Raw genomic sequence first — 19256 nt, 5'->3', positions numbered from 1 at the left:
ATTAGTATCAATAAATATTTATTTATAAAATTTATTAATATATTATCATTGATTATTATATATTATCATTTGATTATTTATATATTATTATTTATTTTTATTTAAATATATAATTTATATTATATTATTTTATATTATATAAAAAATAATATACATATAATATAAATATAAAATATTATATATTTATATTAATATAAGTATGGTCAATTTAAATTATATAATTATATATATATTATTCTCAAATTTTATTAATAAAATCATATTAATTTATATTTAAATTATATAAAAATTTTAATTTATAAAATTATACGAATAGTATTAAATAGAAAAATAATCATACAAAAATATATATAAACACATGAAAGTAATAATAATAATAATAATTTAATAAGAGATTTAATAATTTAAAAAGAGTATTTACTTAAAAAAATATTCAGTAAAAAGTAAATATATAAACTAAAAACATAGTTATGTAATTAGGTGATAGTAATTAAGTAATAAAAATATATAAATTAATAATAAATGTGATAAATAAATTAAGTGATTAAAAAAATATGTAATTAATTCATCTGAAATTTGAGGTAATTGAATCGAGTCGAATCTCTTAATGAGTCTGCTCGACGAACATCTTAACGAGTTTATTTATGAATCTTTTAATGATTACGAGTCTCTTAACGAGTCTATTCACGAACTTATGAACTTTAACGAACTTATGAACTTTAACGAACTAAATACTATTGGATTTAAATTTAATTTATTTAATAAATAAATTTAAAAATTAAGTTTAAATTTAAGTCCTTTAAAAATTGAATCGAGTCCGGTTCAACTTTTATCGAGTTTACGAATACCTTAATTCGTTTGTACATTATCTCTGCTGCTAGATATACAGCCTGTGAGCTTTCATTGTTGTTAGATTGTATTGATTCAGAGTTGTATTTTTTTTAATTATAAATTAAAACAAAATCAGTATGTAATATAAAAATGAATGAAATTGAGATGTTTTTTTCAAAAAGTGTTTTAGAGCTGTGTGAAAATATTTATACTTTTTAAAAAGATTTTATTATTTTTTTTAAGAAATTAGAAAATGTGTTCATTTTAACTGCAGATAAAAGTGAACAGAGTGAATAATTTATAAAATATTAATTATTTTCCATAGTTGCCCATGCTTTAAAAGAAAAGTTGTCTTTCTCCAATTCAATGATGTATAATGAAACAGATTTTTGTAACATCCAAACTTCTTATGAATTTTTTTAAAGAATTATTTAGGTTATGTAAGTGATTGCATAAGCATTCCCATTATCTTATTATATATATATATATATATATATATATCACTTGTGTCCATGTTCATGTAACACTTGATTACAAGTCCCACTAATTTTTATTAAGAAATTTGATTTTGTTTATTCTAACAAAATTCAGTTGTCCAAAAACTGAATTTTATAATTTAAAAAAATTATAAATTAAAAAAGTTAATTTTTATATTTTAAATAAATTGAATTATAAATTAAAAAACAAATTGTAATAAAGAATGATTTAGGTTATGTAAGAGATGACATAAGCATTTGTCACTGTATCTCATTTTAATAATATATATAAATATCTTATATCTTCTATTATGTTCACACAACACTTGATTACAACTCCCACTATACTTTAATAAAGCAACAATTCTAATCAACTAAACTGGTACCCATTGCATAATTGATTTGATTAATAAGTTATTTAGTTAATGTAAAATATTTTTTTATTAAAAAAAATTAAGTATTTTAAGATCTGTTTGTTTCAAAAGAAAATATTTTTAAATAAAAAACATACTATACTTGGTGAACTCTTATAAACTCAGAATATGTATAATTCTTAATTATAATGTAAGACTAGTCAAATTATACAATCAAACATAAATAAATAAGCTTTCAAAAAATAAATAAATAAATTCATTCTGTTGTATGAAGTATATATAACCAGTGCCCATGCCACGTCCATCTCATTATTTTTTATCAGAGTTGAGCACTGAAACTCAAAGCTTACATAGTCTCTCGTTTCTTCAATTATACTACTACTAATCTTCTCTATCAATGGAGGGTGCTGAAATCTATATACCAGGTGGTAGTTTAAGAAGAGGAGACTCTTCTATATGGAGCAGCAATGCTATGGAAGGCTTCTCCAAATCTTCAAGAGAAGAAGATGATGAAGAGGCTCTGAAATGGGCTGCTCTTGAGAGATTACCTACCTATGATCGTCTGAAGAAAGGCATATTAGCTACATCTAAAGGTGCCAGCGAAATAGATATTCACGGTCTTGGGTTTCATGAAAGGAAAGCTTTGATTGATAGATTGGTAAAAGTTGCAGACCAGGATAATGAGAGGTTCTTGTTGAAGCTCAAGGACCGGATTGATAGGTAAAGAGATTGTAGGAAAAAAATGGGGAATTATCTTTTTTATATATAGTATGTTTTCTTGGATGATATTGTTGATAATTTCATCATTCTTGTTTCTGGGTATTCTAGAGTTGGAATTGAGTTTCCAACTCTTGAAGTTCGATTTGAGCATCTGACTGTTGAGACAGAAGCTCATGTTGGAAGCAGAGCTTTGCCCTCATTCTTAAACTTCTTTGTCGACACAGTAGAGGTAACTACTGTCAAACAGTGATAAAGAGTTTCAATCAATATGATATATTTGTTTAAGTTGTTTACTGTCTCACTTTTCTCTTAATTTTAAAGGGTTTATTGAACAATCTTCATATGCTTCCAAGTAGAAAGAAACGCTTCTCTATCCTTGAGGACATTAGTGGAATCATCAGACCAACTAGGTGAATTGCAACTGAACTGAATTGATTTCTTTTATCCCCTTTTAGTTCAGATTTAGAATATTTGGAAGCCATTCCTCTTTTTGTTTTTTTTTTTGTCTTTCTTTCTTTCTTTTTTTCACCTTTACATACTTTTATTGCAGAATGACATTGCTTTTGGGTCCTCCAAGTTCTGGGAAGACCACTCTTTTGTTGGCTTTGGCCGGAAAACTTGATCCTAAACTAAAGGTAATGGTTATAGGAAAAATTACTATTTAATCCCTATATTATGTAAAAACTCATTAGTTAGTCCTTCAGTTTTAAAAATACATTAAAATATTCCTAATATTTTAAAAAGTATACTTACTAGTCATTCTATTAATTTTAGTAATTAAGTATTTTACTATTTAGTTTTTGTGGTTTGAAAAAACTCATTAGTTATCCTTCTCGTATTAAGAGCATTTTAGACTTTTTTGCAATACATAATGGCTAAAATTAATGGAGGGAGTAATGGGTAGATTTTTTAAAATGTGAATGACATTTTAATGGATTTTTAGAAAATGAGAGACCAACTAATAAGTTTTCTCATAATAAAGGGACTAAATAGTAAGTTTCTCATCATTGTATCAGTGTTAATTATTTTCCTTTACATCAACTTTTCTATTGCTTTTTGTTAAATAGAAGGCCAAAATTTAACTCTTTAGCTGCTTTTCTTATTTGAGAAATTTGATTTCTTCTGCAGCTTTCTGGTAGTGTTACTTACAATGGTCATGGAATGAATGAGTTTGTGCCCAGGAGAACAGCTGCCTATATCAGTCAACATGATACTCATATAGGAGAAATGACTGTGAGGGAAACCTTGGCCTTTTCTGCAAGATGCCAAGGTGTCGGACACCGATATGGTTAGTTTAATATATTACTCTTATTTCATATATCTATTAATATGAACTTCACATTGTGGTCTGAAGATCTATGCCTTGTCCAAGTAAGGCTAGTCAATGATTATCAAAATTTTGTCAATTTGCAGAGGTGTTAACAGAGTTATTAAGAAGAGAAAAACAATCAAATATTAAGCCTGATCCTGATGTTGATGTCTTCATGAAGGTGAGATATTCCATCTTCATGGACACAGGTGTTTAAGGAATTTGTTCAAAATTAAAACATATTCTGCCAAGACAAAAACATTTTGCAACCCAAAAATAAAGAGTTGTATGATTTCAAAAGAGCAAGCATTGCTGCAATAAGTGTTTCTATTGGCTTCAAAGTTAAACCATGTGCTATGCACATACTTTTAACTTCTGTTATTTGATTAAGATTTTTGTGGTTATGTTCAATCATTGGCTTGGTTTATGTCTTCTATTTGTGATTAATTTTCATTTAACTTAGAGATTTCTGTTACAGGGAATAGCTGCAGAAGGTCAGGAGACTAATGTGATTACAGATTACATTCTTAAGGTAATATCAACAAGAAATTACCTTGACTCAGAAACATTTAGCATCCAAGAGATGATATTCTTAAATATTGATGCCTTTTATCATATATCTACAGATTTTAGGGCTAGATGTGTGTGCAGATATTATGGTTGGGAATGAAATGTTAAGGGGTGTCTCTGGAGGGCAAAGGAAGCGTGTCACAACAGGTAAATATCCTCAATTAATCCATTTTACACTTAACTTCTATCAGCCATCATCTTATTCAATTTAGTGACCATCTCCTGAACTGAAATTGTAGGTGAGATGCTGGTAGGACCAGCAAAAGCACTGTTCATGGATGAGATTTCTACTGGCTTGGACAGTTCAACTACTTTCCAAATTGTGAACTCAATAAAGCAATTCATTAGATTTCTTAATGGAACAGCTGTCATCTCTCTGCTACAGCCAGCTCCAGAGACATATGATCTCTTCGATGATATTATTCTCCTGTCTGATGGCCACATTGTGTACCAGGGTCCCCGTGAACATGTACTCGAGTTTTTTGAACATATGGGATTCAGGTGTCCTGAAAGAAAGGGTGTGGCTGACTTCTTACAAGAAGTAAGCACAAATATGTTTTATCCTTCTCATCTATTAATCTGATTGAAGCTGGACATTAAATGTTCAAGAAATATCTCCCAATTTAGGTAACATCAAGGAAAGATCAACAGCAGTATTGGGCGTGTAAAGACTCGCCTTATAGTTTTATCACAGTTAAGGAATTTGCAGAGGCATTTCAGTCATTTCATGTAGGACAAAGACTTAAAGATGAGCTTTCTACTCCATTTGACAAAGCCAAGAACCATCCAGCTGCTTTGGCGACAAAAAAGTATGGCGTTGGTAATATTCAACTGCTGAAAGCTTGCTTCTCTAGAGAGTTACTGCTCATGAAGAGGAACTCATTTGTCCACGTCTTCAAGCTTACCCAAGTGGGTTGAGTGTAGAAATTAAATAAATCTATCTGCTAAAATATTTGCATAATGATCTTTATTTTTTCCACTTTTCCTTTCTGTTAGCTTACAATAATGGCAATGGTTGCTATGACACTCTTCTTCCGGACTGAGATGCACCGAGATTCAATAACTGATGGAGGAATTTACTCGGGTTCTTTATTCTTCTCTGTGATTTTTATCATGTTCAATGGTTTGTCGGAGATGTCAATGACCATTTCAAAGCTTCCAGTATTTTACAAGCAAAGAAATCTCCTGTTCTACCCTGCATGGGTGTATTCTCTTCCTCCATGGATCACTAAAATTCCCATCACGCTCGTGCAAGTTGCCCTTTGGGTGTTCATCACCTATTATGTTATCGGATATGATCCCAGTGCTGGAAGGTAACAGAACTTATAAAACAAAGGGATAATAACAGAATCTCTGATTCAATTATTAGTACTTGTCAAGGAATTTGCTCTGACGAAGCTGATGAACATTATACTGTTGTAGCTAATGCACATTGTGATGTACTCTTTGCAGATTATTCAGGCAGTATTTTCTGCTTGTTCTTATTAGCCAAATGGCTTCTGCATTATTTCGATTTATCGCTGCAGCAGGAAGGAATATGATTGTTGCTCACACCTTTGGAGCATTTGCATTAGTCCTACTTTTTGCATTGGGCGGCTTTGTCTTGTCACGAGGTTTAATTGCTGAGTTTGTTTCTTTGTGAGGTTAATCATTTGTTAACCTTATCCGTCTAATTTCTCTTTTATGTTTAATGCCACAGATGACATAAAGAAATGGTGGATATGGGGTTACTGGATATCACCATTAATGTATGGGCAGAATGCAATTGTAGTTAATGAGTTCTTTGGAAAGAGTTGGAGTCATGTAAACCTCATAAACTAAGCTTTGTCCAGATCTGTGTGTATGCCTTCTCTAATCAAATTACATCTGAAATTTTTTCCTGGTTTTTACAGGTTCTCCCAAACTCAACAGAACCACTGGGAGTTCAGGTTTTGAAGTCTCGAGGATTCTTCCCACATGCATATTGGTATTGGATAGGAGTAGGGGCATTGGTTGGGTTCACACTGCTATATAACTTCTGTTTTATTATAGCTCTCACATTCCTTGAACGTAAGTATCTTTACCCTCCTCCATTCATGTTTCCTGAAGTGAAGGCATATTATTAATGTGGTGCAAATTGTATTATGCAGCATTGCAGAAGCCTCAAGCTGTTCTGTCTGAAGACACTCCAAGTAATGAACCTGGAAGAACAGCTGGAGCTATTCAGTTATTGAGCCAGGATAGCAGTCACAAAACACCTACAGGTACTCATTTGTAGGTTCCAATCATTGCTGAGGCAGGTTATGCTGCATCTCTTTGTTGCTAATTAAAATTGAATTAACATCCAGATAGTGGGAGAGGTAGTTCATTCAGGATATCATCTGAAAGGACAGAGGTCACCATTGAAGGCAATCGTGAAAGAAAAAAAGGAATGGTTCTTCCATTTGAACCACATTCTATCACCTTCAATGATGTTAAATATTCCGTGGACATGCCACAGGTTTGACAATTTTGGTAAATAAGAGAAAACCTGCGCATGAAATTTGTTCTTTGGGTACGAGTTTAAGTGATTGTGTAACTCACATTGCAGGAAATGAAAAATCAAGGTGCGACTGAAGATAAATTGGAGCTTTTGCGGGGTGTGAGTGGTGCTTTCAGGCCTGGTGTTCTCACAGCTCTAATGGGTTCTAGTGGTGCTGGCAAAACTACTCTGATGGATGTGCTGTCTGGTAGAAAAACTGGAGGATACATAGAGGGAAACATCAAAATATCTGGTTACCCTAAGAAACAAGAAACTTTTGCCAGAATTTCAGGGTATTGTGAGCAAAATGACATCCATTCTCCTCATGTTACTGTCTATGAATCTTTGCTATACTCTGCCTGGCTTCGTCTTCCTGCTGAAGTGAGCAGTGAAACCAGAAAGGTTGGCATCTGTTCCAAAACCTGTTTCAGGCTTCTATCTTTCATTTTTGTACTAACAAAACTCAAAGATGAAGGAGACAAATCAATGAAAAATGGATCCAAATGAACTTTGTAGTTAGTAGTTCTATCATCATCTGGAATTTAGCCTAAGGTTTTTGATTCTTGTAATAGCAGCACTATCTGGAATAAATTACGTTGTGTTGATGTATTGAAAATTGTTCGCAGATGTTCATCGAGGAAGTTATGCAGCTTGTGGAACTGACGTCACTGAGGCAAGCTTTAGTCGGATTACCCGGTGTAAGTGGCCTCTCGACTGAGCAACGCAAGCGGCTGACTATTGCAGTAGAGCTAGTGGCAAACCCTTCTTTAATTTTCATGGATGAGCCAACTTCAGGGCTAGATGCAAGAGCTGCTGCAATCGTTATGAGAGCAGTTAGGAACACCGTGGACACTGGAAGAACAGTTGTTTGCACCATCCACCAGCCAAGCATTGACATATTTGAAGCTTTTGACGAAGTGAGATAATGTGGCGGATTATAAAAATTTATGCTTTCTGTCAGTTATTCAATCTTTAGGTATGTGACATTATAACATGATGGTGCAGCTATTCCTAATGAAGCGAGGAGGACAAGAAATATATGTGGGACCACTGGGTCGCCATTCTTGCCATCTAATCAAGTATTTTGAGGTAAAAAAAAAAGAGGATATATATATATATATATATATATATATATATATATATATATATATATACATATATATATATATATATATATATATATATAGAAATAAATGCTGGAAGGATATATTTGGATTTTTTCCTCATGTTAACTATCACTTGATTCATGTATGTTTCTTTATTTGAAGGGAATTGAAGGCGTACCTAACATTAAAGATGGATACAACCCAGCAACTTGGATGTTGGAAGTTACCACTTCAGCTCAAGAAACAGTTCTGGGGATAGACTTTGCTGTTTCATACAGAAATTCAGAGCTATATAGGTATATTTGCTTAAAAAGTATATGACTTTTAGGTTGAACTTAAAATTCTGTCTACTTCTAAGCCAACAGGTTTATCGTGTGATACATGAAGCAATTGTTTAAGAATTAGGACATAAATTAGTTGTTAAATCTTTGCTGAAGTGTAGTTTATCTTTCAGGAGAAACAAAGCACTTATTGGTGAATTAAGCACACCTGCTCCGGGTTCAAAGGACCTGTACTTTCCCACACAGTACTCCCAGGCATTTTTGGTACAATGCATGGCTTGCTTATGGAAGCAATGCTGGTCATACTGGCGCAATCCAGCATATACTGCTGTGAGATTGCTCTTCACAACCGTCATAGCTTTAACTTTTGGAACAATGTTCTGGGACCTTGGCTCCAAAACGTGAGTTACAACAGGGTTAATAAACTGAATTGTTAAGTTTGGATTCCAGCAGTCATATTTGCCTTTAACTATAATTATCTTGACTTAAATTATAGGACAAAGCGGCAAGATCTACTCAATGCAATGGGATCTATGTATGCTGCAATCGTCTTCCTTGGTATCCAAAATGCTTCATCTGTGCAACCAGTAGTTGCTGTCGAAAGAACCGTCTTCTACAGAGAGAGAGCTGCTGGAATGTATTCCCCCTTGGCCTATGCCTTTGCACAGGTAACAGAGATCCAGACATTACTATCCTTTCTCACCATGGAGAATCTACAAATGGGTTAATTCTTCTCTCTCTTTTTTTTTCGGCAGGTTGTCATTGAGCTTCCATATATTTTCTCACAAGCTGTGGTATATGGCCTTATAGTCTATGCAATGATTGGATTTGAATGGACTGCTGCTAAGTTCTTTTGGTACCTATTCTTCATGTACTTTACATTATTGTATTACACCTTTTATGGCATGATGTCTGTGGCTGTGACACCAAACCAACACGTCGCATCCATCGTTTCCTCTGCATTCTATTCCCTGTGGAATCTTTTTTCAGGATTTATAATCCCACGACCAGTAAGCATCTGCTCTGGCATTTGTTCAAGTTCCAGGTTTCTGTATTACTGAGTCTTGTAGCAAGAACTGATATTGGTCTTATCTTTTTTCTGCTTTCACTGTATCAGAGGATGCCTGTGTGGTGGAGATGGTATTCTTGGGCATGTCCAGTGGCATACACATTGTACGGCTTAGTTTCATCACAATTTGGAGATATAAAGCATACGCTTGAATCAGGCGATTCTGTCGAAGAATTTGTGAGAAGTTACTTTGATTTCAAACATGAGCTTCTAGGAGCAATTGCAGCTGCAGTTGTTGGCTTTGCTGCTCTTTTTGCATTTACCTTTGCCGTTTGCATCAAGTTCTTCAATTTCCAAAGGCGTTGAATATTTAGTGTATAGAGAAGTAATGTAATAAGCAAGTGTTCAATAATAAACATTTTTGTTTTCATCTAAAAATGTAAGCTCCTCTCTATTTGAGGATTCCTGATCAAAAGTATTTTTTTTGGGCAAAAAAAAAAAAGAAATTGAAACTAAAACAGTAAATAGATGAATCAAATTTAGATCAAAACAAACTTTTTTTTTTGTTATTGCTATTGTAAGTAACAGCTTAGACACACAAGTTTTCATCATCTTGAATTCCTCAATCGTTACATTTGACTATCAACCAAAACAGAGAACCAAAGCAGAGAGCCTAAATTCAGAACATTCTAATTTGCACGCAAGTTCATGCCTCAATCAACTTCTTCAATCTTGGGCCTAGCACCCGCTCCGCCGGCGCTGGTCTTGCCATAGGTTCCGCTCGGCATTTCGGTGCCACCCATTGGTACATCACCCTCAGCTCCAGCCTGATACAACTTTGCAATAATGGGATTGCACAAGCCCTCAACCTCCTTCAACTTGTCCTCAAATTCCTCCACCTCTGCTAATTGGTTTCTGTCCAACCACTCGATAGTCTCATCAATTGCTTTCTCAATCTTCCCCTTGTCCGCCGGAGCAAAATTTTCGGCGAATTTTTTTCATCCTTCACTGTATTTCTCATGTTGTATGCGTAGTCCTCCAAGGAGTTTTTGGCCCCCACTTTCTTCTTCACCTGCTCTGCTCATCCTCTGCTTTGTACGGCTCTGCTTCTCGAACCATTCTTTCAATATCTTCCTTGCTCAATCTTCCTTTATCATTAGTGATTGTGATCTTGTTCTTCACTCGAGCAGCCTTATCCTCCGCAGAGACATTCAAAATATCATTAGCGTCAATGTCGAAACACATATTAATCTGAGGAACGCCTCTGGGTGCAGGTGGGATTCCAGTGAGAATGAAGACAGAGTCCTGTATGCTCTCTCGCATGCAGTTCTCTACCTTCTTAAGGCTCTGGCATTAGTACTAATATCCTTCTTGTGCTTCCTTTTGAACTCTGCAACAAAATGGTTGACAAGCCTATTGTCGAAGTTCTCTCCTCCAAGGTGGGTGTCTCCAGCAGTTGCCTTCACTTCAAATATGTCCTCCTCGATGGTCAGAAAAGAAACATCAAAAGTTCCTCCACCAAGGTCGAAAATCAGGGCGTTCTTTTCGCCGGACCTCGACCCTTTCTTGTCCAAACCGTAAGCAATGGCTGCAGCCGTAGGCTCATTGATAATCTCATCACGTTCAGCCCAAAAATAGCACCAGCGTCCTTGCTTGCTGGCCTGCCTCTGCGAGTCATTGAGGGTTCATAGCAACTTGATTCTTGGCAGCATTGCCAATGAGACGCTCGGTGTCAGTGAAGGCGACATAAGTAGTAGTTCTGTTGCCCTGATCATTGGCTATGATCTCAACCCGGTTGTTCTCCCGCACGCCCACGCAGCTGTAGGTGGTACCGAGATCGATACCAATAGCCTTGCCTTTGGAGAAAACTATAACAAGAAATCAAGAAACAAAGAACACTGGGCTGTAAACAAGAATGAAAGCTAACTAAAGAATCAAGAACTCTTGATTGAATGACAGAGAGCTTTGCTTTGGTTGGCTATTGAGAGTAGCTTCGTGTTTCGGATTGCTCCGAGTCTGAAGGAAATGGGCGAAGGTGAGAGATATTTAGAGGGGGGTATCAATGAAGAATTTTCTGGAGGAGAGTAGAGAGAGAAGGATCGTGATAATCTGCGCAAGTGAAAAAGGTGCAACTATATAGTTCTGGTGAAAGGTGGTGAGGCGGTTTCTTCTGTGGAGATTTTCACAAACACTTTGTCGGCGTCATAACAGTTACATTGATTACCGGGACTTAAATATAAATGTTGCATCCATCATGGGTTACAGATACTAAATTATAGTCTATTAAAAAATATTTAAAAATGGAAAAATAAAAATTTTAACACAATCGACTCTTAATAAATGTAATAAATGAACAATGATGATGAAAAAAACGCATCATATTCTTTTTTTTTATTCTTTAACTGCATAGTAATACATTACCTGCACAAATGCAGCTGAAGTACAAAAACCTATATTTTATTGGAAGAAAATTTGAATAAAGAAAAAAAAAAATGCTATGCAAAGTTTACTTTTTATTGACCGCAACATTAACTTAAATACAATAGACAATAGACTAAATAAAACATGTCTCTATGTTTAATAATTAAACTAAAAAAAGTAATTAATAAAGGGTATGTCATTGAATAAATCAAAAGTAAGAAACAACAGAAAAATAAATAAAATTTTAATAATTTAATAGTCAAGAATAAAATTACAACAGCAGCTAAGTCAACTTCTTAATACTTCTCATTAGCTTTGACATTGCAAACTCTATATTTTTCTTTTAGACAGTTAAATTTGTTTCTTGACAAAAGTTTAGTGAAAACGTCTACAACATTAAGATCTGTTTTGCAATATTTCAGATTGACAAAATCATCTTTCTGCATATTTCTGAGAAAAAACAACTTAATGTTAAAGTGTTTTGTTTTTTTCTTGAAAAACAGGATCGTTAGAGATAACTATTGCAGCCTGATTATCCATAAACACGTTTGTGCCTTCCTTTTACTTCAAGTTCAGATCAAACAATACATTTCTAAGTCATAAGACTTGATTTGCCGTAGTTATAGCTGCAACAAATTTAGCTTCTACATATGATTGAGCAACCACCTCTTATTTCTTACAACACCAAGAGAATATCTCTGATTCCATATTAAACCAAGAGAAGATCTCTGATTCCAGATTAAAATAATAACCTGAAGTACTCTTCATATCATCAGAACTATCATAATCACTATCAGAATAGCCCAGCAGAACACAATCTTAACTAGCACTGAACTTGATTCTATAATATGGTGTTCCTCTTACATATCTTAAAACTCTTTTAGCAGCAATAAAATGAGTTTCAGTGGTACAATTTGTGAATCTAGATAGCATACTTACAGAGTGTAGGATATCAGGTCTTACGGCTGTTAAATACATCAATAACCCATTAGATTTCTGTAAAGAGTTTCATCAATCTTCTCAGCTACATATTCTTTGCCCAACTTTTTATTTTTACCCATAAGAGTTGTAGCAAACTTGCATTCATCCATTCTGAATTTCTTCAGAATTTCGTTGGCATATTTGGTTCTTGCTACTTTTGTTGAACTTCCATTCCAAGGAAAAATGTCATTTGTCCTAAGTCAGTCATCTCAAATATCTGTTGCATATATTTTTTGAACTTATTCACAAGTTCTAGATTGCTTCTTGTGACAACTAAATCGTCCACATACAGTGAAAAATAACAAAATTGATCTCATCACTTTTAATATAGAGGGTAGCCTCTCTAAGACTTTTTTTGAATTTCAGTTGCATCAAGTGCTCATCAATTCTGCTATACCAGGCCCTTGGAGCTTGCTTCAAGCCATATAAAATCATTTTTAGTAAGTACACATCTTCATTTTGCTCTTTCACAACAAAACCCTTGGGTTGTTCAACATAAATTACTTCATCAAGCAAGCCGTTGAGAAATGCTGACTTGACATCTAGCTAATACATTTTCCAACCCTTTTGTACAACAATAGCCAACAACAACCTGATTGTTTCAATTTTGGCAATAACGTGTCAGAAAAATCAACACCAAGAATTTGAGCATAACCTTTCACAACAAGTCTGCCTTTATACTTGTTGATGGAGCCATCTGTATTGAGCTTTGTCCTGAACACTCACTTTACTCCAACAACTTTCCTGTCTGCAAGCCTTTTAACCAACTTTTAGGTTTAATTTTTTTTTCAATCATGTGTAGCTCCTCCTTCATTACAATCATCCATTTCGGATCTTTCTCGGTTTTGAAAAAATTCTCTGATTTAAGAACAACAACATTGCACCTCTCATAAATTTCAGAAAGTGCTCTTGTACCTCTTATAGGAATATCATCTATCAACTCATCATCTATGAGCTATGGTTTTGGAACAAAGTCAGGAAACATAATTGCTTGCTTTCCTTCCCAGTTCCACTTATCATTCTCTATGAAGTACACATCTCTGCTTATCAAAATTTTCTTGGTGTTTGGTTGAAAAATTTTGTAAGCTTTTGAGATTGTGATGTAACCCACAAATACACCAGGTTCTGCTCTTTTATCAAGCTTATCTCTTGATCTATGGAACACGAACAAAGCACAAACATCTAAATATTTTAAGATTTTTCAAGGAAGGTTTAAAATCATACCAAGCTTCAAACAGTATCTTTCCTTCTACTGCCTTTGTTGGAAGCTTATTGAGTAAGAAAACTACAGTATTTGCAGCCTCCACCTAAAATTCTTTTGGCAAGCTCTTCTCTAGCAACAAACATATGGCCATCTCTATTATAGTTTGATTTTTCCTCTCATTGACTCTATTTTGTTGTGGAGTGTATGGAGCAGTGAGTTGGTGCTCAATCCCAGCCTTTTCATAAAAAAGATTGAACTAATTTGAGGTGTGCTCATTGCCATTATCTGACCTTAAAACTTGAATGTGATGACCACTTTGTTTTTCAACCAAGTTCTTAAATTTCGAGAACGCACCAGCAACTTCTGTTTTGAACTTGAGAAAATATATCCAACACATTCTGGAATAATCATCAATAAAGATGAGAAAATACCTGCTCCCATTTAAAGATAGAGTCCTGTGAGGTCCTGCTATGTCAGTATGTTTGAGCTGCAATTTCTCCATAGCTTTGCAGATTGCTTTCTTAAATGGAAGCATAGATTGTTTTCCTTGTTGACAGGTTTTGCAATCTGGAATTTCAATGTCAAGTTGAGGTAGACCCTACATTAATTCTCTTCTCTGTAGATTTACCACTGAAGTGTGATTGAAGTGGCCAACTCTCTTGTGCTAGATTTCTCCATTAATTTTTGTTGCAGAAAATATTGATTGTTCTTCTTCCAATGGATCTAATGCAAAGCATTTTCCTTTCATTTTCACTCTGAAAACATCTTTACATTTTGAATATTTGATAAGACATTGATTTGTTTCAAAGAGAACTATGAATCCTTTCTCAAGCAATTGTGCAATACTCAAGAGATTTTGATTTATGTTAGGTACAAATAACACATTTTTTATTAACTTTGTACCTAAGATGCTTTCAATTGCTACTGTTCCTTTTCCTTTTATTAAAATGTATTGTCCATTGCCAATCTTCACTTTGGAGGCTACTGAAGTATCCAATTCTTTGAAGAGATCACAATCAAAGGTCATGTGATTTGTACACCCACTATCAATGAGCCACTTCTCACTTGAATGATAGGTTGAAAAACAAGTAGCTACAAAGAGTTGCTCCTCCTCTTCTTAATCAACAACTTGAGCAATATTCTTCTGTTGCAAGTTCACTTGTGTTATAGTCTTTTGTTGAGTGTTGCTTTTACAAATTCTTTGGTGATGTCCCATCTTTTGACATTTCACACACTTCTGGTCTGGCTTTCTCTAACATTTGGAGGGAGAATGTCCCTTCTTTCCATAGTGTTTGCAAGGAGGGAAATCATATCTTGTTCCCTTGAGTTTTCCTTTTTATCTTTCTCATTCTTCTTCCATGCTCCTCCTTGACTGGACTGAACTTTTGCAGCTAATGCACACTAGACTGAACTTTTGCAGCTAATGCACCTTCAACTAACCCTTCAAACCTCATAAGCCTTCTCTGTTCTTGTGCCTACAAAACTTGCATAAAATTTTACCAAACTATTCTTTGACAGATCTTTATGTAACGACCCCAAAATGGACCGTCACCGGCGCTAGGAATCAGGTCGGCTTAAGGCCGCCAGAACCCGTAGCAAGCCTGCTAAACTCTCTGTGTACCTGGAATACATACTCATACATGATCATACATTATCTGTGAAAATACAAACAAACTCTTTTCTGAACCAAGGCTTAACCTGTGCATGCACTATCTCTGTACGCTGTACTTTGTACGCTGTACCCCTGACTAGAGCTTGCTCTAGATGGGTTAACTCATACCTGTTAAGCCTGGTTTCCACATACAGGAAAACATATATACATATACAGATCATGTACAAAACATACATTACTAGGTCAAGCACATTTCGAACTTTATACACAACTATTACATCTCTTTCATATTACATGTCCACTCTAAGCTACTCTTTACTCTTCCTGTACTCTGCTGGACTGTCCCTGTACACTGTACACTGAACCTGCAAATCTGGGGTTAAGGGAGTGGGATGAGCTCTATAGCCCAGTGAGTAGAACAGTAAAACGAGTAGAACAGTAAAACATCTCAGTAAAATATGATCTCATGGAATGCACCATATCACAGACAAGCCACATCAAGAGTAAACCTGTCACCACATAGTCCCAGTAACTCTGTGCCAGGGCGTAGAATCGAGCACCTGGTCTTCCTGTCATATATGTATATGTGTATATAACACCTCTGTACTTACCATTGCCAGGGCGTAGTCAAAGGCTCCTGGACTTTGCTATACCTGCCAGGGCGTAGTCAAAGGCTCCTGGACTTCGCTATACCTGCCAGGGCGTAGTCAAAGGCTCCTGGACTTCCTGTCTGAGACTATTGGATCATTCAGCATTTACCCACATCAACAAAGAACTATGCAATGCACCATATTCGTGGTTACTAATGCACTCAACCTAAGGCATAATCATGATGCATGAGATATGCTAAAACATTCCATTATGTGCAAGTAAAAGAGTTAAGTTTAGTTCCACTCACCTCTGGCTATCTGGACTGACTGACTCTGCAGGCTCTGAACCTCTGGAGCAGTACTCACTGCTGCTCTCTCTGGTTCCTCTGGTCTGTACCTATACAGATGGACTCAAATGAGGGACCAAACAAGCGTATGAATAACTCTCTTAACCTCCCCAAGAATCCCCTTAAACTCACTCAACTCTCCATGCAAAGCATGCAAAAGAAAGCTGGACAGGACACTTTCGGCGGCAGGTTCGGCGGCCGAAAGTCCTCTCCAGAGACGAAACTCAAGCACCTTCGGCGGCCGAATCTCAAGCTTCGGCGGCCGAACCCTTTCGGGGGCAAGCTTCGGGGGCCAAAACTCACTCCAGAGACGAAAGTCTCACACCTTCGGCGGCCGAATCCCCCAAACAGAGCCGAACATGCAAAACAGGCTGTGGCAGCCAAGCCACCATGCAAGAGGTTCGGCGGCCGAATGACCTTCGGCTGCCGAACCTGAGTTCGTCCAGAACTCAGCTTCAACAGCAAACTATCTCCTCCTTTCCGTCAATAACTCCAAACATGCATATACCAACTCCTCAACACACATATACATAAGTATATGATCACAGGGGTCCAAAACCATCGAATAACCCCAAACAACAAATCAAACAGAACACATAAACATGTATACATGCATAAATCATCAAAAAGATCCTTTTAACCTAAAGCATGTCTCTCTCCCCAAATCCTTTAGAAACCTTCTGTAACACAGTAAAACATGTTCAAGATCTTCACGTACCTCCTGTAAACACGAAGATGAACGGTCTGAACTAAGAAAATGGATCACCTTCTCTTCACACTCATAAACACTCAAAACTAAGTTTGTTTTCACCTCAAAACTTTCCACACCTGAGAAACCCTTAGCCTGAGCAGCTAAAAGCGTGCAGATAAAGTATGGGAGATGTGACCAACTTCTGGACATGATCTGGTGATAACACCTGTCCAAAATGCTGACTAAGGGATACAAAACTGCTGGCTAAGCAACTCAGCTTCGGCTGCCGAATCGCATGCAAAACCATGCAACATTCGGGGGCCGAACCTGAATTCGGAAGCCGAACATTGGGCACTTTCGGCGGCCGAACTTACCTTCGGCGGCCGAACTTACCTTCGGCGGCCGAACTTGGCTCCTCTGCCTTGGTTCATTTCAACTCAACACTTGGTTCCATTTACCTGTAACACAGTAAACCACACAACATTTCTTGAGAAACTCATATCTCCTACCCTCTAGAGGATTCCGACATCCCGGAGTCCACCGGACGACAAGACTTCCGGTGCCGGACTCTAGCCGGGTATTACACTTTAGTATTTTTCAAAGAGGAAAATATTGCTTCAAACTTCTCAGGCACAGTTACAAGTATTTTTTGAATTATTCTAGAATCAGAAAATTCAAAACCAAGTAATCTTACTTTATTTGCAATCCCAAGCAATTTACCAGAGTATTCCTTCACCGTCTCATAAGCTTTCATCTTTTGCAGCTCAAATTCTCTTATTAGATTAAGAATCTACATTCCCTTGATCCTCTTATCTCCTTCATACTCCTTTTTCAAGAATTTCCATATTTTAAAAGCTGACTTCACTGTTATAATTCTGATAAAGATTTTTGGTGAGACTGCAGCAAGTAAAGTAGCTTTTGCATTCGACTTTCTTGTCTTCTTCTGCTTATGACTCTTGATCTGCGCTAACGTTGGATTTGTAGGTAATGGAGGAATCTCATAGTCCTCTTCGACAGCTTTCCAAAGATCATTTGCCTCTAGATGAGCCTCTATTCTTACTGCCCAAACATGATAGCCTTCTCCATTGAAGGCAAGTGGTACTAGTGAAGTAAATGGAACTTCTGTTGAATCCATGGAAAGAAAAACAAGAAACATAAACTTTCTTTTAATCACAAGTCCCTTGTGAAGAGAGCTCTAATACCACAATTTATTAGAAGAAAATTTGAATAAAGCAAGAAAAGAGAATATTGTGCAAAGTCTAATTTTTATTGACCGTAACATTAACTTAAATACAATAGAAATATAAACTGAAATAGCTCAAAACAAGCAACTACATGGAACATATTTAACAACTAAACTAAAAACAAGCAACTAATGGATGACATGTCATTGAACAAGTCAAAGTTAAGAAATAACATAAAAATAAATGAAATTTCAGCAACTTAGTGATCAAGAATGAAATTGCCGCAACAGCTAAGTCAACTTCTTAACAAGTTTTTTTCATACTCTCTCTCTAGAAGGTCTAGAGAGAGTTTTTTTCTCTCACTTGGATTTCTTTTTCTAGGAGCAAGTCTCCCGTTGCCTCTGTCGCACCGTCAGTTCCCTTTGCCCCATCTAGGCAAGGGGACCTCCTCTTCCCTTTTTGCCGGGAGAGTGGGTTTCCTCTCCCCGCCTTCGGGTGGTTTTGTATATAGTTTTTTGTTATTTGGCAAATCCTGTGGAGATTTTTGAAAGGATTGTTAGATCTGGTTCTTTAATGTATTTTATGGGTTTGGCTGTTAGATCCGATCTCTATTGCTTTTACTCTTTTAAAATATGCAGCTGTTTGTTATTTTGTTGGTTTTTATTCTGTTGTTTGCATACAGTTTTCTCCTCCTTGGACTGAGTGTTGTTACAATGGTGCTTAGTGCTTTGTTCTTCAATTGGTTGCTCTTCTTCCCTTTGTCGTTCACTTTCCTCTAGTGAAACTTCATCTCTATCTCAAAAGGTATAGATGAGATCTCACTGTGCATCAATTTAATCCTTTTGGCTTCAGTAGAGGGAGACTTTGAGTAGTCGTGGTCGGCTCCTTTGAAAAGCGAGTTGTACCTAACTTTTAAAAGTTTGATGTATTTTCATTATGTTGAACTTTAGAGGTTGAGATTTCTCTGTCTTTCAAAAAAAATACAAAAATCTATTAAACAAATAATGACTCATAATTAGATAAAATTGGTTCTAAAAGAAAAATATTTCT

General features: G+C 35.8%; 1 protein-coding gene and 1 pseudogene across 2 annotated transcripts; one reads left to right on the top strand and one right to left on the bottom strand.

The window, feature by feature from the left end:
* Positions 1-1991: 1991 nt before the first annotated feature.
* Positions 1992-9651, top strand: LOC110612639 (pleiotropic drug resistance protein 1). Of its 2 annotated transcripts, XM_043956227.1 has the most exons (24): positions 1992-2401; positions 2510-2630; positions 2723-2811; positions 2952-3036; positions 3530-3689; positions 3815-3891; positions 4189-4242; positions 4337-4427; positions 4520-4821; positions 4908-5189; positions 5277-5593; positions 5733-5893; positions 5980-6083; positions 6173-6329; positions 6410-6523; positions 6608-6759; positions 6850-7182; positions 7407-7697; positions 7786-7869; positions 8049-8182; positions 8341-8568; positions 8664-8835; positions 8923-9177; positions 9285-9651. In XM_043956227.1, exons 1-24 carry the CDS (start codon positions 2079-2081, stop codon positions 9540-9542), a joined length of 4344 nt encoding a protein of 1447 aa, XP_043812162.1. In that variant the 5' UTR covers positions 1992-2078; the 3' UTR covers positions 9543-9651. The 2 variants fall into 2 exon arrangements, with proteins under 2 accessions (XP_043812162.1, XP_043812164.1); XM_043956229.1 differs by lacking the exons at positions 1992-2401; positions 2510-2630; positions 2723-2811; positions 2952-3036; positions 3815-3891 and having other exon boundaries at positions 3557-3689.
* Positions 9652-9701: 50 nt separating this feature from the next.
* Positions 9702-10836, bottom strand: LOC110614156 (annotated as a pseudogene).
* Between the last annotated feature and the right edge of the window lie 8420 nt (positions 10837-19256).

Source organism: Manihot esculenta, chromosome 4 (assembly GCF_001659605.2).
Source record: "Manihot esculenta cultivar AM560-2 chromosome 4, M.esculenta_v8, whole genome shotgun sequence".
NCBI lineage: Eukaryota > Viridiplantae > Streptophyta > Magnoliopsida > Malpighiales > Euphorbiaceae > Manihot > Manihot esculenta.
This window is presented reverse-complemented; position numbering and strand designations above follow the sequence as displayed.

What these genes read in the sequence shown, in the direction of transcription:
- LOC110612639 (XM_043956227.1), top strand. Translation starts at nt 2,079, where the DNA reads ATGGAGGGTGCTGAAATCTATATACCAGGTGGTAGTTTAAGAAGAGGA. An exon ending in AGGTGTCGGACACCGATATG is followed by an intron (nt 3,690 to 3,814) that starts GTTAGTTTAATA and finishes GTCAATTTGCAG; the next exon opens with AGGTGTTAACAGAGTTATTA. An exon ending in AGAAATTCAGAGCTATATAG is followed by an intron (nt 8,183 to 8,340) that starts GTATATTTGCTT and finishes TTTATCTTTCAG; the next exon opens with GAGAAACAAAGCACTTATTG.